The 21860-nt window shown below is 51.4% G+C and overlaps 1 protein-coding gene across 4 annotated transcripts in view; it reads left to right on the top strand.

Moving 5' to 3' along the window:
• COL17A1 (collagen type XVII alpha 1 chain) overlaps window positions 1-20658 on the top strand; it is a 56641-nt gene extending 35983 nt beyond the window's left edge. For 2 of the 4 annotated variants that reach the window (XM_055352894.2, XM_055352891.2), the window contains 30 exons: window positions 170-205; window positions 702-737; window positions 1355-1417; window positions 2721-2756; window positions 3015-3086; window positions 4046-4072; window positions 5026-5061; window positions 6943-6978; window positions 7222-7302; window positions 8347-8382; window positions 9265-9318; window positions 9459-9500; window positions 9685-9738; window positions 10433-10492; window positions 10843-10869; window positions 11202-11234; window positions 11323-11397; window positions 11721-11771; window positions 12314-12436; window positions 13074-13211; window positions 13736-13804; window positions 14217-14357; window positions 15839-15928; window positions 16029-16139; window positions 16635-16781; window positions 17070-17459; window positions 18030-18167; window positions 18437-18499; window positions 18651-18731; window positions 19115-20658. In XM_055352894.2, the coding sequence (XP_055208869.1) occupies window positions 170-205; window positions 702-737; window positions 1355-1417; window positions 2721-2756; window positions 3015-3086; window positions 4046-4072; window positions 5026-5061; window positions 6943-6978; window positions 7222-7302; window positions 8347-8382; window positions 9265-9318; window positions 9459-9500; window positions 9685-9738; window positions 10433-10492; window positions 10843-10869; window positions 11202-11234; window positions 11323-11397; window positions 11721-11771; window positions 12314-12436; window positions 13074-13211; window positions 13736-13804; window positions 14217-14357; window positions 15839-15928; window positions 16029-16139; window positions 16635-16781; window positions 17070-17459; window positions 18030-18167; window positions 18437-18499; window positions 18651-18731; window positions 19115-19170 (2402 nt within the window). In that variant the 3' untranslated portion in view covers window positions 19171-20658. The remainder of the gene's footprint in view (window positions 1-169; window positions 206-701; window positions 738-1354; window positions 1418-2720; window positions 2757-3014; window positions 3087-4045; window positions 4073-5025; window positions 5062-6942; window positions 6979-7221; window positions 7303-8346; window positions 8383-9264; window positions 9319-9458; window positions 9501-9684; window positions 9739-10432; window positions 10493-10842; window positions 10870-11201; window positions 11235-11322; window positions 11398-11720; window positions 11772-12313; window positions 12437-13073; window positions 13212-13735; window positions 13805-14216; window positions 14358-15838; window positions 15929-16028; window positions 16140-16634; window positions 16782-17069; window positions 17460-18029; window positions 18168-18436; window positions 18500-18650; window positions 18732-19114) is intronic. The other 2 variants (XM_019035398.4, XM_055352893.2) reach the window with 2 other exon arrangements.
• The last annotated feature ends 1202 nt before the right edge of the window (window positions 20659-21860 follow it).

Below are 21860 nucleotides of genomic sequence, written 5' to 3'. Positions count from 1 at the left end.
GGGACAGTGAGGGTCTGATGGACACGACCCACAGCCTATGCAGGCTGACAAGTGCAAGAGGGGAAGAAGAAGTCAGGATTGAGGGAGCCTGTCTTCAGAGACAGACATTGCCCCTTCCTGGTTGTCCCTTGTAGGGCATTTAACACCAAGGTGTCCATTTCCTTTTTAGGTGACAAAGGACCAATGGGACCACCAGGACCCAAAGGTATGCCACTCACTGCTGCTCTGTCATTACCAGGGCCTGCCTCACTCCTGGGAGCCCAGATGGGACCCTCACTGTAGGGTCTGAGGGTGCACAGGACCTGGACCAAGATCTCATTCTAATCCAACCTCTCAGATAGGGAAACTGAGGCACAAATAAAGGAAACAAAGCACTAACATCACATTGAATTCTGGGGTGGTGAGTGGTTCTCGGGGTGGTGAAGACACAGAATTCCAAGGCATCTGACCTCTTGTGTCCATGGCACCAATTTGTGCAACAGCAGGGGCTGGGGAGTCAGTTTGTAGGGGGGAAACTGACTCTGCCAAAGTTCAGATGTGCTCCTTTGGCTGCATTAATGCTGTGTCCTCACCAACATCCGCTGACAGGAGTTCACAGATACAGTGAGAACTACCCTGCAGCCAGGGACCCTGTTACTGGGTGAGAGTGTTTTCCTTGCTCACAACTGTGGCTTTTTCCGCCTCCCCCTTGTTTGCTTTAGGTGACCAGGGTGAGAAAGGACCTCGAGGCCTCACAGGTCAGTCTGTCATGGGAATCTACGTTAATCTATCCACGACTTTTGTAAATCCATCAGTCACTAGGTTGGAAAAAATCCAGAAGTAAGATACCGAATCTGTTTAAAACCCTTCAGGGAACTCATGATCTAGAAAAAACACAAGATGAGAAAATAAAGCCTGGAGTGGAAGATAAGGAGGTATCCAGATGTATAGTCCAAACAGTAAATGTTTGGAGCAAAAAAGAAAGTGTAGGATTGTCTCTGATTCTTTTGGGGAATACAGTTGAGAAAATTAAGCTCTTCCCAAAGCAGCAGAAAGTTTGCACCCCGGTATCCTCTCAACCACTGACCTCCTGCCAACTGGCATGATTATAAAGGAAATTGATAGTGATAAAGCTGTGACTCAAGGGTTGGTTTTCAGTTTCCAAGGAAATAAGACTCATGCACATGCCCATGATTCTGATTAGGTGTGGTTTCTGGTTGAGCCCATGCCACTTCCCAGGGGTTCCAAGTGGCCCTGACCTTGGAATCCAAGCAGAAGCTGCTTCCTTGACCTCTTGGAGGAGAGAGCAGACCACCATTGTTGAAGCACACACAGCTTGCAAGTGTCCAACCAGCTAGTTCTTTGTCCTTTGCAGGCGAGCCTGGCATGAGAGGTTTGCCTGGTGCTGTTGGTGAGCCCGGGGCTAAAGGAGCAACGGGTAAGTGTTCCAAAGGAATGGATTCAGTGAGTTCCCCATTTGAGGGGTCACCACGACCCTGGAGAGATCTGTCTTCTAGAGCTGCCTCTCCTACTCTCTAATCTGCCCACTCCTGGTAGAGTCTCCCTTGACCAGTCATTTCTGTGTCTGGGCATCCTTTCTGGGGATCAGAGAGCTGCAGGTACCTCTGTGGGTTTCTTTCCACTTTGGGAGAGGCCTTGCAGGGCATGGTCCATTCACCTAAGAGCTACCTGTGAGCTCCCCACTCCCCTGGGGAAGACAGTGTTGAAGTCCTTAGGAGCCTCAAGTGTTCCAGGAATCCCAGGGCTAGTCTCATGGCCAAATCCAGGTTTTTACGCTTTTGTTCACCTGAGGCGCCTGTCAGCCTGGCTGCAGAAACTGACCAAGAATCTCAGAGGTAGCCAGGTGCAGTGATTCACGCCTGTAATCCCTGGGACTCAGGATGATCACTTGAACTCAGGAGTTGGAGGCTGCAGTGAGCCATGATTACACCACTGCGCTACAGTCTGGGTGACAGAGCAAGAATTCATCTCTCAAAAAAAAAACAAAACAAAAAAGACCATGTTGAGGATCAAACCCAAGAAGGGTTTAAGCCTTACCTGTGGAGATGCAGCATCTGCACTCTCGTTCACTTCCCCAGCTGTGAGTGTTGACACTGTGCTAGGCAAGTGAGATGCTTTACCTCCCTCAAGGGGAGATAAGACTTGCATGAGGTGACAAGTGTCACGCAAGGTACAGAGTGCTGTGAGGATACGGTCAAAGGAGAGATTTCTTCCAATAGGAAGGACGGAGGAGGGGGCATTTCAAGTGGTCCCAAAAAGTTGGAAAGATTTTAAGCATGACCAGTCTGGAAAATTCCATGCAGGGATGACAGCACGAGCAGGGAAAGACAAAGAAATGGGAAAGAGCAAGATATGGTCCCAGAAGGCCACCATTTTGGAGAGAGGTTACAATAATGCCTAGAGCAGAGGAGACAAGAACATGGAGGACCTTGACTTCTAGGCCCTCAAGTAAACGCGACAAGTGTTGAGCATCGAGGCGCTTGAGATGCACTGGGAAGGCACTGAACAATTCTCAACAGGAAAAGAGACAATTGCTGGTTTAGGAGAAGGGGCAGTGGGAGTACCGTATCCAGAGAGTGTGACAGACAGGGCTGTCCCGTGGCTGATGGCTGCGTGGAATCCTGGGACACAATATGCTTCAAGGCCACTGGGACAGTAGAGGGAGGAATCGCAGAAATCACTCCAGGAGCAACTGAAAGACCTTGCTTCTACTTTACCAGGTCCTGCTGGCCCAGACGGACACCAAGGCCCAAGAGGTTGGTCACTCATCTGCTGCCCCCAGCCTCACTCCCGTCACAGCCCCTGTTCCAGCATGCAGCCCTCAGTCCCCTTAACCATAGTGCGGAGGAGCATATAGCATGTGGAAGTGTGCATTGTCCAGTTCTGTTCCCCTTCTCCTTTCCACCTGCCAGCAAGTCAATTAGGAAAACCCTCAGAAACTATCAGTTCAGATGTGATAACCAGTTTAGCTTTCCTAAATGTAAACACTTCCACGTTGGCCATTCTCTCTCTAGGTGAACAAGGTCTTACAGGGATGCCTGGAATCCGTGGCCCACCAGGACCTTCTGGAGACCCAGGAAAGCCAGGTAACAGAGCAGGAAGAGGGAGCCATGGCCCTGCTTAGTGTGTGTGTGCTTTGCGTGTGTAGATGTAGGCATGTGTGTGCATGTGCAGGTGTGCAGGTTGTGGGGGAAGGGGTGTATATGTGCATGGTTGTGTGTGTGCATGCAGGTGTTTACAAATGCACCCATGTGTGCCTTATCCCGTTTTCCTCCAGCAGCTCAGCAGGGAACTGCCATAGTGTTAGGTTGTTTTGTGTGCAGTGGCTGTAGGCCCTGGCACCTCTGGGTAACTAAGTCTGGCAATTCAGAAGAGTGGGATTAACAGCTAAACACAAGGATTTCTAGAAAGGGGCAAGGACACTCTTAAAACTGCAGACTTGAAGGTCACCTTGCTATCTTGCTCCTCTGAGCCCTTCTCCTCTTGTCCTCCTCTCCTGTACTGGGCCCTCACCAACACCCACCAGGCCGAGGAGGAAGCCATTGTTAGAGTCTCCACCGAGAGCAAAGAGCAAACTTCTCAGGGTTGCGGGAAGAACAAATGAAAACCAGCCAAGAAAGCTGTGTGGTCAAGGCGGGTGGGCATTCATCGGGGGCCTCTGAGAGTAGGGGCCTCCTCAGCCTCCTTTGGTGGGTGCCCAGACAGGAGCCATAGAGGGGGAACCTAGGGCAGCATTGGGATCCATGAGTGTTGAGCATTCCGGATTTGTGGCTCTCCTCAGATTCCAAAAGGGTCTGTGAACCCAGATAGGCTCAGCACCATTGCCTGAGAAAGTGGTGGGTCGCTTCACTGCAAAGCCCAAAGAACTGCTCTCCATCCAGAGCTGAGAGGTCCAAGGATGCTGGCAGCCCCGGCATGAGACATGTCCTTCTGTACCCACTGACCCCTCCACTGCAGTGTCCACCGGTTTCTGCAGGTGTGGGTGTGGCTACCAGGGATGGCCTCCACCCTTCAACTCTTCCCTCTTGTGTCTGATTTTCTGCAGGTCTCACAGGACCCCAGGGACCTCAGGGTGAGTCGCTGGATCACTCCCACCTGCTGTCTCCCACCTTCTCCTGGGGTAACTGCTTGGGCCAGGGCTTTTCCTGCAGTCACCAGAGTTTCCTCTCCTCTGCCAACTCCCTGGCTCACACTCCCTTTCACTATGAGTCGTGAGAAGCACCTTAGGAAGGAACAATAGGCACAGAACAATCTAGAACACCATTCTAGTAGAAATGAGATTAGATTGTGTGCCAATTCTGTCTGCCTGTGCCCTGTTCCCCTCGGGTGCAGGAATCTGAGAGGAACCCCAAGCTCATAGCTGAGCTCCCACTAGCCAGGAGAGCTGTTAGTCCAGAGGCCCAAGTTCCCCCACTGGCATGACAGGGCATGGGCGCTCATCCTTGTTCAGGAAAGCCCAGTTTCTCTGGGACAGCCTCAGTGTTAAAGCCTGTCCTGTAGTTGGACCATTGTGCCCCCATATCACTACATTCATCCCCTAATTTCCTGAAAGAAATTAGGCAAAGATTGAAAATGAAATCAGGCAGCAGCCCCCCAGCAGTTGAATTCATAGGGACATGCTTCCAATGCTCTTACAGAGGAGTTCAGTAGTTAAAGGCAAGAGGGTGATGCTGCATTGGACACAGGAAGCCGAGCCCCTCCCCTGCAGGGGAGAGGGGAGACAGAGGCTGCTCTGCAGGCTCCAGGTGGCTCATAACCCCAAGGGATGGAACCCTCCAAAACTGAGCCCATAGGCCTCTGCCTGCTCCAAGCCAAGCTGTTGCCCCATTTCCCAAAGAGGGACAAGGGCTCAGAGCAAGAGGCTCCCCGGGGTTGTCTAGACTAAGGCGGAAGGCAAAGCTGGTGCGTCCCAGGGTTTCAGTCAGCAGTGTGGCTGTGCTGAGTGATGGAGCACTAGTGACCACCCAAGGGTGTCTGGAATTGCTGGGCCTTCATCGTCCTGACTACTTGTTCTAATCACATCAGGACTTCCCGGTACCCCTGGCCGACCAGGAATAAAAGGTAAGTGAATTTCCAAATGAGATTTCTTTCTTTTCACTGGCCATTTTTTTGGAAGGAAGGGATGGACAGGAGGAGGCCTTTCTCTGGCCAGAGCCTGGATCAACAGTGGCATCTAGTGGTTCTAGCAGAGGGCTATGAGGCTGGGAGCCCAGGGATTTGTGAACCAAGCCCAGTCCTCAAGCCCCACCCCTCCCCAAACACCTCCCCACCCCACAAACCTGAGCCTTGCTTTCATACTTGGATGTCTCCAGGCCATTGTTGCAGAAGGTTCTAGAAGGGCACTGCCCTCCCCAAAGCCTTTCTGTGCCCTGTTTTGCCTCTAAATGCCCCCATTAGTGCTTCATCCACCTGGTATGTAGGCTTGGTCCCCTCCTAACAAGTCTTTTCCCCTGGGGCAGGAGCTACCTTTGCCCTTATCATTCACATCAGCCTTGATGTGAATGGCTACATCAGACCCTTCCTGAGAGGAGGCTTTAGTACAGGCAGAGAGGAGTGTTAAGATGCTACTGAGAGGGCAAGTCGGGTACTCAGAGGGGAGCTCATCCTCGGGGGTCTGACTGGGGCAATGTGGTGATGCCCATGCACACAGTGACCCTCTTGTCCAGTTCTGCCTATCAGACCTCAACCCCGAGCAAGTTCAGGGACCCACAGTGCTCAGGGATGGTCTTTGTCCTTCTGTTCCTTTGATTCCAACACGCTCCTGAACTTTGACATTCTATGGAGCTGTGCTCTGTCATGAGCAGTCACTGTCACTCTTGGTGGGACCCTAAAATAACCACTTTCCAGAAATCATTTCCAATGACTGATTGGGCCAAGGAGTTCTTTAGGGCTAACGAAATGTAATTCCAAAATAATGATAACTGAGTTTATAGGTCCCAGGCAGACCACACTAGGTCCGCGGATCTGTTCACGAATGGATGGTACCTTTTGTAAGAGTCTCATAGGTTTTGGAATTCCCAAGAATAACAGAAACCTTCCCTTTTTGAGGGCCCGTGACTTCCAGTCCAAGGGGGAGTTCAGACCCTGCCTGGACAACATGCACAAGAGGGGCCATTTTACCGAATGTTGGATTGCATCCCAACAAAACAAACTCAAGTGCTTCTCCCGTCTTGTTCATGAGCCCTGGCTGAAGGATGGTGAGCAGAGACCATCCCTCTGCTTTCCTTTAGGGGAGAGAGCAATAGTCTCCTTTCATTGTGTGAATGACTGAATTGCTAACAGAACTTGAGAAATGAAAAAAGGGGCCCCTAAAGAATGGTTTCCCCAAGTGAGTCCATGGATTGTCAGTTCTCAGCACTGCATCCAGTTGATATGTTTGGGAATGCCCTCTTCTCGAAAGTTCTCCACGCACATTTGTATTTTCAATGCTCTGAGACACAAGGCAGAAAAGAGATCTTGTTAACCTTTATATAACTCGGACCTTCTTAGACTTACCCACTGTAGAGCCCCCCTTTAATCCTGCACAGCCCCTACAACTGTCCCACAGAGCACTCTGGGAATCCCGCTCTACCTGGCGGGCTCATCGCCTCTGTCCTTTGACCTTTGAGTAATTTTCCCAGGCAGAGGTGGTGGAATGTGGGAGCATGAAGGACTCTCCACTCAGCCTCATTCTGGGCTCACTGAAAGGCAAGCTTTCCACATCCTCAAGTGAAGCCACTTCTCTGAATGAAGACGGATGCTCTGGCCTCCAGGGACTCTGGCTGAAAGATTGGGGCTTAATGCATCCTGCTTGCCTTCCTTCAGTTCATTAAAATGCCTTTAGCCTGATGGTGAGAGGCCCAGAAGTGGGTCCCAAATGCAATCAGAAGCCTTGAAAATGGCTTATTGAGCCACTAATTGATCCTCAGAACAACCACTCTCAGCCTTTTCCTCTCTTCCTAGGTGAACCAGGAGCTCCAGGCAAGATCGTGACTTCAGGTAGGCAGGTCCTAGAGGGACCCTCCTTTCTGTGTCTTTCTTATGCTGGGCACCTACCGTGACTCTGCAGCGTTCTGGGCAGGATGTGGCAGGGAGTTTTTTGGATCAGTAGTGGGGGAGGAGGGAAATTTAGCAGCGATGAGAAGAAGAAATGCCAGGCTGCCCACCACAACCTGGCTTGGGTCCCAGCGCCTCTGAGTGAGAAAAGTAGGGCTCAATGTTCCATGTGCTTTCTGTTTTCAGAGGGGTCATCGATGATCACTGTCCCAGGCCCCCCAGGACCTCCTGGAGCCATGGGACCCCCAGGACCTCCAGGTGCCCCAGGTCAGTCTATTTTCTTGCTTTGCCCCAAATCAGCAATAGGTCTTGGCAGTAGTGACTCTAGCCATATTTCTTCAGATCCTGAAACCCAGGGCAGGAACTGAACCTGGTAAAGAGAATAAGGAGTTTGGCCTGAGAAAAGCAAACTCTTGCATTCTCAGACAATGAGGTAGATCAGTTATCCTACTTCACAGCATAGGAGGTGAATGTGCTCTCAGCATTTAGAGAAGGGGAGGCTGAGGCTTGGAGTGGGTAAATGACTTGCCCAAGGTCCCACGGCCAATAAGCAGCAGGACAAAGGATTTGGCCCAGATCAGTCTACCTCCAGAGCCTGTGGCCAATCAGAAGACTCAGTCCTTGAGCCCTTTGTTTCCTCCTGGAAAACAATTTGATATTCTGCATCCAGGGCAACAAAAATGCTAGGTATCTATTTGAAGAAAATATTTCCACATGGGATGGTGACAAAAATATGAAAACTTCCGAACAAAGTTGTTAGGAGATAAAACGTTTATTGAAAGAGCAGGACACTCACTAATGCCTGCTCTGTGGTTTCAACTGTATTAATACAAGATGCAAAAAAGAAAAAATGCTGGAAGAAAATAAAATGCCCACACATTGAAGAGTTATGGACAATTTGTTTCCTACCTTTCCAAAGTGCCTGTTATTTTGTTATATGTATTTTTAATTATTTTACATTTTTATGTACAAATGAAGTACACAACTTACCACAACCAAGGCCAGAATGTACCAGCCTTCCCTCCTGACAAGCTCCAGTGAGAAGGAGTACATAGAGGCATGTAGAAGTCCCTAACCATTACAGGACAGCAGCAGAGGGGGCAGTCCCGCCTGCCCCGGGGTCCCGGTGCCTGTCAGAGATGTTCTCACGCAACTGGACCGCAGGGCTGATCTCGAATTGCTTATTGCTCTCAAATAAGCAAGGTGGCCTCTTTGGGTCTCTGTTCCATGCCTTGGGAGGAATTATGCCTTTAGTTCTTTCTATGACCCTACATGCAGATTTAGCCTTTTCTTCCTCAACCCCGTTTCCAGGCCCTGCCGGCCCAGCTGGTCTCCCAGGACAGCAAGGTATGTCACACCCTGCAAGAACGCAAAGCGATGGGCCCAGTCGGGAGGACTTTCCTCTCAGGATGGACATGGGCCCCTCTGTTCTAGATGACGTGAAAGGTGTGTTTTGGAAAAGGAGGACAGGGCCAGGGCTCTTCACCGGGGTCTCGCAAGGTGATTCCCTGGAGCTTGGGGCAGCTGTCAGAGAAGTTCTGGGATTACAAGAGGACCAGGGGCAGACTTGGCCTTGAAGATGAGTATCTGGCAGGAGTGTACAGCTGACCCAGAGAGCAATGACAACTGTCTGTGGGTTCTCGGCTGCAGGCCCAGGCTGAGAGGACTGACTCCCGGGTCCTTTAAGGAGCCCAGGTGGAGACTGCCGGGCCTCCCACCTGGACATCTGGAGTGCAGAACAGCAGAGGCTTCAGCCCACCCGGTCCAGCGCTCACTCTGAGCTATCACTGTGTTAGGAGCTTGGTCTTCAGTGTTTCACCGAGTCTTCCCAACACCCCCGTGATGTAGATCTTTTTGACCTTGGTTTACAGAGGAGGAAACTGAGGCTGAAAGTGGTTGAGAACTTGCCCAAAGTCACCAGCTAGATGTGTGGGAGCAGGGGTTTGAACTCAGACTTTCTGACACCAAAATCCAATGTATCCCCGTCATTCCACATGCTCTTATCAGCTGTCAGGGAGCTTGACTATGGTCCTGCCCTGCCTCTGAGTGGGGGGGCACCCTTAGCAGATGAGGTGCTGCAGGCTCTTGTGCCATGACACAGGGCCTGGTGTCTGGGCTGTGAGGGTAGCCTGGGGTGCCTGGAACTGCAGATCCAGTGAGAGGTGAGAAGTGTGGCAGAGAGCAGCCTCGTGACAGCTTTTGCTCATTTCTATTTTCTTCTCTCTATAGAAGTTCTTAATTTACAAGGTCCCCCAGGCCCACCCGGCCCACGTGGGCCACCAGGTGAGTATCTTGGGGACCTTTGGAAGGTGGGGAGTTTGGGGGACAGGAGATTCAATGCACTTAGTGAGGAAGCCAAGATCCTCAGGGGTGGCATCAGCTCCCTGAGCTCAGCATGGCCTCTTCCTTGCTTTCTTCTGCAGGGCTTTCCATTCCAGGCCCACCAGGACCCCGAGGCCCACCAGGTGAGAGCCGAGCTTACCACTGGGAGGTGGGAGGGGGAGGTGAGAGGTGGGTAGCAATGGGACCCTGAGCCCAGGGCCCTCTGGGCTGGCTTATAGGAAAGAGCTTCCCTGCTGCCTCCTCCTGAGCAGAGGGTTCCTGGCTCCCCTCTTGGCACTAATAAGTCTTGGGGGTTCTCTTTCCTAGGGGAGGGTTTGCCAGGCCCACCAGGCCCACCAGGATCATTCCTGCCCAACTCAGGTAATGTCAGGGAGTCAAGCCGCACCTGTTCTCCACCTCAGCCCTTGTCCTGCCACAGACTGTGGCTGTAGCCTTGTGGTCACAACCTACTCACCAGGCTTCCTGCTCGTGACTTCCATGGGGATATGTTTATATAATCTTCCTGCTTGCTGCACATGGAGGGAATAACCATGTCAACCCAACCACCCTGGTAGTCTGGCCTGAGGGAGGGAGCCAGCTCTGCCCTTGGGGAGCTTCTGGCCTAACCAGGGAGACCTGGTTCCTATCCTTGGGGAGCCCAGGTCTGATAAAGTAGGCAGGATACATGCACATGAAGTAAGTGCCGACAGTACAACATAGAAACTTATGGAAATAACTTTAAAGCAAGCATTAGGCCAGAACCTGTTCCTAGTGGAAAATCCATCCACCCATCCATTTATCCATCCATCTACCCATCCACCTATCCATCCATCCATCCATCCATCCATCCACCCACACACCCACCCACCCACCCACCCATTCATCCACCCACCCATTCATCCACCCACCCATTCATCCACCCACCCATTCATCCACCCACCCATTCATCCATCCATCCACCCATCCATCTATTTGACAAGTATTGATTGAGCATCTATGTTGTCAGGTGCTGTGCAAAGTGCTGCTTCTTCACAAACATCAGTGTCCATACTCAAACTATTTCTTTCCTCTGCAGAAACCTTCCTCTCTGGCCCCCCAGGCCCACCTGGCCCCCCAGGTCCCAAGGGAGACCAAGGTGAGAACAGTGTATCAGGGAACCCAGAAGCCAGTATGTGTCCTCTGTTTACCTGCTGGTTGCCAGGAGGGTTTGGATGAAGCTGAATGAGCTGGGGCATTTTTGCATCCTTCTGCCTTATCCCATTAGGAGCTCAGCAGCCTGGAGCAAAGGTAGGGGGGAGGCACAATAGTCAGAAACTCTACAAAGGATAGCCACCCAACATTGGCCTAGTGAGAGGAGAGGCACAAGGAACCCCAAGTTCTATATCTGCTCTAGCATTGGAGCCCCTATCCCCTCCTCCATGGGCCCATTGAAACCACAACACCTGGTTGGTACCTGTCTCAGAGCTCTCTGCCTTTTTCCCTCAGGTCCCCCAGGCCCCAGAGGACACCAAGGTACAGTAGAGCCGGCATCAAACAAAACCTGGGGTAGGGGTGGGGATGGCAAAAGCTCACCTCCCAAGAGCTTTGAGCTTGATAGAAAGGCACCTGGTGCAAATAAGCAAGAGTAGAGCAGCATTTCTCTAGGAATGGTTGAGTGTGTGCATGGGTGTAGTGCAAGTGTGCGTGTGTGCATGTGTATGTGTGTGTGTGTGTGTGTGGCATCTCTAGGTACTGCCCAAAGGGCAACGCAGCCCCAGCAATCATGGATCTTGGGGAGGCTCTACGGGGCTGTTAGTGGGTGAGAAAAGTGAGGCTGACTGTCCCTCCCTTGGTGTGTTCCTCAGGCGAGCAAGGCCTCCCAGGTTTCTCAACCTCAGGTAAGGGCTGAACCCCGCCCCATTCTGGCTCTGGCCAGAGCCTCTCCAAACCCTGGCTGACTGCACTGTGTGTGTTGTTGGCCTCCAGGGTCCAGTTCTTTCGGACTCAACCTTCAGGGACCACCAGGCCCACCTGGCCCCCAGGGACCCAAAGGTGACAAAGGTCAGTGAGGGAGCAGCGAGAAGGTGGTGAGGAGTAGGGGTGAGCCTGGTGCCCAGAGCCCAGAGCCTGAAGAGATGGCAGCAAGTACTTATCAGTGTAAAGTCTTGGGAGAGAGAAGAGGCTGGAGGAAGGAAAGGCCAGAGGGAGGAAGGGACAAGGACATGGTGATATAGCCTCTGTACAAGGGAGCTGTGGTATTATTACAAAAAGGAGGCCAAGAGACATGGGACGATTGTTGAGACACACACTAATAAGTGTGGTTTGGCTTAACCAGGGAAGGCTTCCTGGAGGAGGTGAGGCAAACTTCTCATTTTGGATTTCAGGTGATCCAGGTGTTCCAGGGGCTCTTGGCATTCCTAGTGGTCCTTCTGAAGGTAAGAACTGAAAGTGACCAAAGTTCCTCTCCGCTTCTTCTGGTGAAGGCTGATCATTCCAGTGAGGATGTTGCTCTATTCGTTCATTCATTTCTCCATGATTCATTGTTGATTGGCTGTCTTCTCCATGTGCTAGGACCTGTGAGCTGCCTTTAAGGAGGTTACGAGTTACTGGGTTGAGGGGAAGGACCCAGGTACATATAATGATACCTAACAATGCAGACACTGCATGATGGAGAACAGACAGACCCAGGGTGCTGGGGAGTTGAGAGAAGGGGGATGCGATGTTGGGGGTCCTTCAGCAGGTTGCAGAAGGAAAGGGCGGTTTGGCCTGGGGCAGCTTCCTAGCTCTGTGCCACTTTCAGACAGTGGCTGTTACAGGCTGTCCTTTCTTCTCTTCTCGGGGACCCTTCTCCTTGCCACTATCCTATTTCTCCCCCTGAGAAGACCCTCCCTCCTCAGACCATGGAAGCTATTCCTGGGCCCGTTTGTCTGACCCTAGGGTGGAGAAACCGACACAGGACACTTTCTCTTTGCTGCAGGGGGATCATCGAGTACCATGTACGTGTCAGGCCCGCCAGGGCCCCCTGGACCCCCTGGGCCTCCGGGCTCTATCAGCATCTCTGGCCAGGAGATTCAGCAGTACATCTCTGAGTACATGCAGAGTGAGTAGCCGGCCGCCGCAAGCCGTGGGGACAAGAACATGGAGATACAGTCTCTTTGCAAGGGAGCTGTGGTATCATCACAGAAATGAGGCTAAGAGACATGGGACGATGTAGGGCAGTGGGAGAGAGTGTGTGTGTGTGTGTGTGTGTGTGTGTGTGTGTGTGTGTGTGTGTGTGTGTGTGTGTGTGTGTCTATGTGTCCAGGCCCACGTCTTCCCCCTGCAGAGCCAGGCCTACAGGCCTATGAGCTCCCCAACACCAGCCTTCTCATAGCTGCCCCCGACACAACCTCACCTCGCCCACACCCTGGGGAGGAGGCTGGTGCACGTGCTGATCCCCTGCACGCACATGCTTTCACACCACACCTTGCATGTGCTCGTCAAATGGGTGGCTGGCTGGAGTCTTGCTGGCCCACAGCCCTCATGGGCCACTTGACCCAGCTCAGGCCTCTGTCTCAGTTTCTCCATCTGTAATTAGGGGAAGGACAGTGAGGGGAACTTTAGGCTCCCTCCTGGCCCAGCCTTGGGCCCATGTGTGGGGCGGGGCAGGCATATTATCATGTGCTTCAGGTCGCCTCCGTGGGGAGAGCATGTCCTCTTGGGACAAGCTTGACTTTGCTTTGTTCCTTGGTCGGCAGGTGACAGTATTAGATCTTACCTATCCGGAGTTCAGGGTCCCCCAGGTCCACCTGGTCCCCCAGGACCTGTCACCACCATCACAGGCGAGACTTTCGACTACTCAGAGCTGGCAAGCCACGTTGTGAGCTACTTACGGAGTAAGCCCTTCCCTACGCCCTGCACCTGGCACCTTCCTCCTGTGGGTCTGCTTTTGCTCCCAGAGCCTCATCTCCTCATTTGCTGTTTGCTTTGCCCTTCTCTGGAACATGAGTTTTAATTCCGAATTCATAATATTCGGGCCACTGGGATACAGTGTCAACAAGTGTCTGTCCAGATTCAGGGCGGCCACGCTGGAGAGACACCGAGTGAGCCTTCCTGCAATCGACTAATGTGTTCCTAATTATAGGTTCTTCCCACCTGTGCATGAAGGTTGGCAGCATCTGGCAGGCATTAGGCTAAAGCATGTTCTCGAACGTAAACTTCCTTTCTTACAAAAAAAAAAAAAAAATCCCAACAACAGTATTTGACTTTGTTATGCTTTCAAAATAGCCTCATAATACTCCATTCATCCACTTGCCCCAAAGACAAACAGCTCAGTGACCGGGCCTTTCAGATTCTGGAATGATGAGGGTGTTGCTTCAGTACCTGCTAAGCAGGTAACCTGAGGTTTTCTTCCCGACAGCTTCGGGGTACGGTGTCAGCTTGTTCTCGTCCTCCATCTCTTCTGAAGACATCCTGGCTGTGCTGCAGCGTGAGTCACCTGTGGGGGGATCGAGGGTGGGACTATCTTTGCTTTCTCCTGGCCTCACTCGTCAGGCAAACCTTGTCCTCGTCTGAGCCTTGGAAGGGCTGCAAGAGGGAGGCAGAGTCCTTTGGACAAAGAGCCACTTACTGCTCTGATCTGCTTGCTGAGTCAGCAAACCGGCTGGAAAGGCGGCAGGAAATGTCCTCCCAAGCCCCCATGCCAGACAAGCTGGCAGGTGTCCCTTCGGGAACCTGGCAACTTGCTGGTGTCCCCCCTGAACACCGTGGTCCTGCGGACCCAGAACTCACAAATGTCACGCAGGAGCCGGTTTGTGCCCGGGAGCCGAGGCTGTGGCTGGACCATGGCTGCGACCCCCATGGCCTGGGTGGGTCCTGCTAGTGCATCCTCTCCTCTCCAGGGGATGACGTGCGTCAGTACCTACGTCAGTACCTGATGGGCCCTCGGGGTCCGCCAGGGCCACCAGGAGCCAGTGGAGATGGGTCCCTCCTGTCTTTGGACTATGCAGAGCTGAGTAGTCGCATTCTCAGCTACATGTCGAGTAAGTGTCTGCAGGAGGGGTGGTTGGGAAGGGCCTGGGATGACTGGGATGAGGACTCGCAGCGCGAACTTCCCTGTGATTGCCCCACTGACCCCCACCTGCCAGACTGCACCAACCCCAGCAATGAGCAGTGCTCAGAGCCGTTCAAACCTGTGAGCCTGGAGCAGGTCAAGAAGCATGGCAAGGAAAGCCAAAACGGGGGTCTCAGGCACTGTCTCGTGTGGAGTCTACATACAACTCTCTCTCTCACACACACACTCCCATACACACACACACCCATACTCACACTCACATACACACACACCCATACTCACATTCCCATACACACACACTCAGTCTCATACACACACCCATACTCACACTCCCATACTCACTCCCATACACACACCCATACTCACACTCCCATACACACACACACTCCCATATACACACACCCATACACTCCCATACACACTCACTCCCATACACACACCCATACACTCACTCCCATACACACACCCATACTCACACTCCCATACACACACACACTCCCATATACACACACCCATACACTCCCATACACACTCACTCCCATACACACACCCATACACTCACTCCCATACACACACCCATACTCACACTCCCATACACACACTCACTCCCATATACACACACCCATACACTCCCATACACACACCCATACACTCACTCCCATACACACACCCATACACTCACTCGCATACACACACCCATACTCACACTCCCATACACACACACCCATACTCACACTCCCATACACACTCCCATACACACACACCTGTACACTTATACACACACACTCCCATACACACACACCCATACTCACACTCCCATACACACTCCCATACACACACCCATACACCCACACTCCCATACACACACACTCACACACACACTCCCATACTCACGCACACACTCTCCCACTCACATACACTCTCCCATACACACTCCCATAGACACACACTCACACTCCCATACTCACACACACACATACACTCCCATACACACACTCCCATACACATACTCCCATACACACACTCCCGTACACACACACACTTCCATACGCACACAGACACACCCATACACACTCACATATGCATACACACACACGCATTCCCATAAACACACTCCCATACACACTCCTGTACTCACACTCCCATACACTCCCATACACTCCCATACACACTCATACACACACACACTCCCATACACACACTCCCATACACACATACTCATACACACACACACAGAATGAAGCACACAGGCACACTGGCCCTGCTTCTCCGCCCCGTGGGCCCCTCCGTTCCTCCTTTGGGCTCCTCCTCTCTGTCTCTCTTCGTGCCACCATCTCTTCTCTTTCTTGGACCCCACTTCTGTCCAAACCTCTTCTGTGTCCGACCTCCTCTCTGACAGGTGTTTCCATCTGCCTTCCCCTGCCTGATCTGAATCCATCACGTCCCTAGGTTCTGGGATCAGCATTGGGCTTCCTGGTCCCCCGGGGCCCCCTGGCTTGCCGGGAACCTCCTATGAGGAGCTCCTCTCCTTGCTGCGAGGTAAGGCCCAACAGGGGACATCTGTCCAACTGGTTGGGGAGGAAGCAGAGTCCCTTGGCCCAGGCCAGGACTGACTCCGTGCCCTCCCTTGGTGTCTCAGGGTCTGAATTCAGAGGCATCGTTGGACCCCCAGGTCCCCCGGGTCCACCAGGGATCCCAGGCAATGTGTGGTCCAGCATCAGCGTGGAGGACCTCTCGTCTTACTTACATAGTAGGGCACTGTGGAGTGGGATGGGGAGGGCAGGGGATGCAGCCGGGCCTTGGGGGCTCCCATGGGCTTTAGCAAGGGCAGTCCAAGTGCTCCTGGAGCCTGTACAGTGCTGGGTGCTGGGCCCTGGAGAGCGCCACATGTGCTGGCAAGGGGCCTTCAGCCGTGGCAGGGACAGAGATGGGGAGAGATGGCTTTCCCAGGCGCAGCCCGGTGTGAGATTGGGGCCGACCTGGGGCTCCACCTCTCAGTGACTGGAGGGCTGAGTTGAATGAGGCTCAGAATTGGGAGTGGGAGAGCCTGACGGGAACAGCCATTCCTGGATGATGTCAGGAAACAGCAGGCTCTGGCCTCCTGCTTTTCTCTCCTCCCATCACCCGGGAGGCCCAGCCTCATCCCCTCCTTTCAGGTGGGGCCCACAGCGCCCCGAGCACAGGCTGGGAGTTCAGCTTCCTCCGCAGCACTACCCCAACCTTTCTTTCTCTTCCTTCTGCCCAGCTGCCGGCTTGTCATTCATCCCAGGCCCTCCAGGACCTCCTGGTCCCCCAGGGCCTCGAGGGCCCCCGGGTGTCTCAGGAGCCCTGGCAACCTATGCAGCTGAAAACAGCGACAGCTTCCGGAGCGAGCTGATCAGCTACCTCACAAGTAGGTGCCCCGACGGTGATGCCCCACCAGGCACCCCGCAGGCCTTGCTTTTCCCTGTAAGTGGGGCAGGGAGGCACTTAAAGGGACAGGAAGTCCACACACGAGAGCCACTGGCGGGGTAAGCCCGGTTTCCTTCCACACCAAAATTCTCCCATTCGGGTACAAGAACCTTGAAGTTCACTTCTGGTCTCTCAGGGGCATTGACACCCTGGGAGAGACTCCCTAACTACCGAGTCTTTCTCTCCACCGAGATCTGAGCTCCCACTCACGCAGCTTCTCACCCTGCAGGTCCTGATGTGCGCAGCTTCATTGTTGGCCCCCCAGGCCCTCCTGGGCCGCAGGGACCCCCTGGGGACAGCCGCCTCCTGTCCACGGATGCCTCCCACAGTCGGGGTAGCAGCTCCTCCTCACACAGCTCATCTGTCAGGCGGGGCAGCTCCTACAGCTCTTCCATGAGCACAGGAGGAGGTGGTGCAGGCTCCCTGGGTGCAGGCGGTGCCTTTGGTGCAGCTGCAGGAGACGGGGGTCCCTATGGCACTGACATCGGCCCAGGTGGAGGCTATGGGGCAGCAGCAGAAGGCGGCATGTATGCTGGCAATGGCGGACTATTGGGAGCTGACTTTGCTGGAGGTCTGGATTACAATGAGCTGGCTGTGAGGGTGTCAGAGAGCATGCAGCGTAAGTGGGGACATTTAGGCCTTGGTGCTGGGGGGGGAGGAGCGTGGGAGCATCTCCAGACTGGCTTTTTTGTTTGTGGAACCCCCAGGCTGTGAAGACAGAATCAAGCAGGCAGGGGCTGGAGGGGACAGGCAGCCCCAGCCTAGCTCTCAGCCTACTCAGCTTAAGGAGCCCCAGTCCTGGGATCTGAGCTGTGGGGAACAGAGCACACTGGGGGCTTTGTACTTTGCTTTCCCAACACCTAACTCGTTCTGGGTCCCAGATGAGTCATATGACCATGCTGGTTTTTCTGCTGGGGCCGAGAGAAGGATGTTGGCTAAGAGTCCTTTCCCTGTGCAGCTTAACGGCACAGTTACGCAGTCAACAAGCTTTTGATGCCGGCCCACAGCAGGAAGAGACCTGTGCCAGTCACACAGTAGAATACAAAGGAAGTTGGAGGGCTTCACCCTTGCTGCGGCTTGATCTAATTCAACTGCTTTGGGAGTTTGACACTCGGAGGGCACTGTGCTCCTGCTGAAGAGGGTACTGGGCGATCCCTGCTTCCTGTGCCCAAGCTCTGGTGTTTTACAGGTCAGGGCCTACTGCAAGGGATGGCCTACACTGTCCAGGGCCCACCAGGCCGGCCTGGGCCGCAGGGGCCACCCGGCATCAGCAAGGTCTTCTCTGCCTACAGCAACGTGACTGCGGACCTCATGGACTTCTTCCGAAGTAAGGGCATCCAACTGCTTTCCCAGCACCTGCCTCACTGCATAGGTTCCCACGGGTCTGCTCCAGAGACACGAGTCTCATGAGAAACCTCCAGTTATTAACATTTGAGATGCTCAAAATTAGACAAATTCTATAAATTCTGAACTTTGTTTCCTCTTACATGTCCAAACTCCATCACTATCTCTCTGTGTTACTCTGAACAAATGACTTGATGTCCCAAGCTTCCAGGTGATCAAGACTCTAAGGCCAGTGTTTCCTTGCTTTTGCAGCTTATGGAGCCATTCAAGGACCCCCTGGGCAAAAAGGAGAGATGGGCACTCCAGGACCCAAAGGTAAGTGGTGGCAGAGAGCCAGTCCCTGGATCCTGTGTTAACACCCGCCTCGTACTGAAAAGCAGCTCCTGTGCTGGTGCCACACCGGCTACCTGTGCCCTCAGTCCCCAGACTCAGGTATTACTTAGTTACGCTCCATTTTTCCTTCCAGGTGACAGGGGCCCTGCTGGGCCACCAGGTCATCCTGGGCCACCTGGCCCTCGAGGACACAAGGGAGAAAAAGGAGACAAAGGTAAGTGTTGACTGCTCCACGTTTTGCATGTTCTGGAGGGCTGCAAGGCTGACACTCATTAGAGAAGCAGGTGATTTGTTCCAGAGCAAGCCTGAGAAATTCAGGCAAATGCCAATTACTCCAGGCAGACACGGCCAAAAGCAGAATTTGCATAACAATCCCATTCACAGTGAGGAAGAAAAGGAGAGTGTCAAAGCAGGGAGGAAAAGGAGAACCAAGCTGGTGTTGAAATGGGGCAAACAAGTTAAATAAACGTAGTCTTACAAAAGATTTCACCTTTGAAGCCATCTTTGCAGTAGTCACGGTTGCCGTAATTGCCCAAGCCAAGATCCCCACAGGCCACAAGATACGTTTTAACTTCCTACTGATCTTCTAACTTTCAGGTGACCAAGTCTATGCTGGGCGGAGAAGAAGAAGAAGTATTGCTGTCAAGCCGTGAGCTAGCCATGGCAGGACAGCTCCTGGACCAGGTCTCAATGCATGTGGCACTTAGGTCCAAGCTCTCCAGAGGGTGAAAGCTGGAGTCTGTCAATGTCCTACTGAGACAGCACAGCCAACCTAGCTAGCAACATTTGTTTTAGTCTGAACAATATATACTTATAGAATTCAGTCAAAGATACACAATCTGAAACAGCTTCATGGGGTGGACTCTAACAGTAGTTGCAATGTTTTAGAATGACACTTACTTCTCTGCTATCTAGATCTGAACTCCTTGGCTTCTTTACTTAGTTCAAGCCCCAGCCTAGGAAAGCCAGTTACATAAAAGTTGGCTCAGGAGTCTTAGAGCTTTGCCTAAATATGAGCCCAGAAAACGGAGGATGGGGGTGGGGTGCCTTCCTGGAGGTGACACTTGATGGGGTGTGTTCTGGTTACTGTTCTAAGGCTGTGCCATCGGCTCCTTCCTCCCCTGTTCATTCTGCATTCTCTAGTCAGTTGGCTAAGAAGTGACTCTTGCAACTAAAAAAATTAAGAAATTCACTTCCCCTCTAGGAGGTGATGATAGGGTTTCTAATGGTTATATGTATATCACATTCCCATTTGCTTAGAAAGTCTGATTGTAGCTATGATTGTCCATAGGCCCATACTAGAGTTCATGGATATGTTATACTGAACCAGTCCAGAGCAAACAGAAAAAGAAGGGTGAGGGCAATGGACAAGGAAGGAATAAAGGGAGAAGGGGGAAAACAGAAAACCTGATGCTGGGGACACAGCATCAGCTCAAGACGTCACCCTCCATTCTGCACTCAGAAAATGGCACTTGGGGGACTGGGCGCAGTTGGTCTTTAACCACTTTTCAATGTCTAAAAACATTTGTTTGTGGTCTATAAGATGAAACATCATTTCAATTGTAAAATTTCCCATTAAAGAAGTTTTTTTTTCTTTTTTAATATCACGTTTAATGTGATTCGTCTGACCAAAGAAAGAAAGATTAAAAAATAGTCTGGGTTAATTGGGTCTGACTCTAACACTGTTTATTACAAACACAAGAAAACAAAAGTGGTTGTATTTTGGGGCATAGCTTCTGGTATTTCATTCAATCCCTGAGGTCTTCAAAGGCAAATCTTTAGATACCTGCAACTATGAACTCAATCTGGGGATTTTACAAAGCACATGAAAGTTTTCCCTAAGCACAAGTTATTTGAAATAAACATGCAACAAATGAGCAAGAAGATTACTTGCAATTAGGTAGTGCTTTATCCTGGGGCAATGGAATTATGATTGTAAGGCAAGTAATATATGGAATATAGAAACTTCTACTAAAGAAAAATGTACAAATCTCAAATGCCCCAAAGAAATGCACAGTAAAATCAGACACTCCAATTGAGAAGAGACTCTACTTAGCCACTTTGTGAATTTGTTACAAGTTGTGACTCTCAAATTGCTGGATAATTAAAAATGGGATTAAATTGCATCTATTTCTACACCACTACTCTTCTAAAAAGACTGTTTATTTTCCATAAGGTCTCTGCTGAGTATCTCATATTATCCCAGAAAAAACACTCCACTTGCTTCCTCTATATCAAACAACCGCTAACGGCAACAACCAGTCAAGCACTACACACTCTACGTGGTCTTTTTGCCTCTTTTATTATATCCTGATAATTGCCTGCTATGAATTAATGAGAATTTTTTAAAAATGAGGCTGGGCACGGTGGCTCATGCCTGTAATCCCAGAATTTCGGGAGGCCGAGGCGGGCAGATTGCTTAAGCCCAGGAGTTCGAGACCAGCCTGAGCAACATGGCAAAACCCCATCTCTACTAAAAATACAAAAAAATTAGCCGGCGTGGTGGCGGGCACCTGTGATCCCGGCTACTCGGGAGGCTGAGGCTGAAGAATCACTTGAACCCGGGAGGTGAAGGTTGCAGTGAGCCGAGAACGTGCCACTGCATTCCAGCCGGCAAGACTCCATCTCAAAAAATAAAATAAAACAAAAATAAAATATAGTTCATACAGCCTCCAGATTTCAAACAACTTGTTTTTTACTAAGGAAAACTATTGTGTATAATAAAGGAATTGTGCCTTTTAAATAATTTTTTTTCAAAAGAATTCATTAGTTTTACCCAAAGGCTGAATTTTTTACTTTTTAATTGTAGCTTTTACACTTATTAAAAGTAACTTCCAAAAAAAGGGGGGAAAAAGATGTTTTGGCCCTTTAAAAAAAATAGCTTTAGGTGTTCAAGTATTATATCCCCTTTAACAGTGATCCTTATCTTGATTAATCAAGACATAGGAGTTTTTTCCTTGTCACTAGATCTACCTAAGATACCCAAAGTCTTCATCAAGTTTTATGCTCAAGTAAAATAGGGTACAAGTCCAAACTTACTACCTTCTCTGGACAAAACTCAGAAAGAGGATGAGCAGATATGAGGTTATGTCCTCAGCTGGATGGCAATGGATGTGAGCCTCTTTTGTTTCATTTTTTTTTTTTAAGTCAAGAATGCGCTCAATAGTGCACAACGCTCCCAGATTAGAAAATGACATTCCATGCCTCCCTCCAGCTGGACACGTGCCGACTGATGCTGCCTAGCGTCTACTGAATCTTGCATGAACGTTATCAATGACGAAGAGACTATTTTTGCAAAAGTGAGGTCATATGATTTGTGAAATGCTTGGTGAGAAAAATCATC

This window comes from Gorilla gorilla, chromosome 8 (assembly GCF_029281585.2).
Source record: "Gorilla gorilla gorilla isolate KB3781 chromosome 8, NHGRI_mGorGor1-v2.1_pri, whole genome shotgun sequence".
Taxonomy (NCBI): Eukaryota; Metazoa; Chordata; class Mammalia; order Primates; family Hominidae; genus Gorilla; species Gorilla gorilla.
This window is presented reverse-complemented; position numbering and strand designations above follow the sequence as displayed.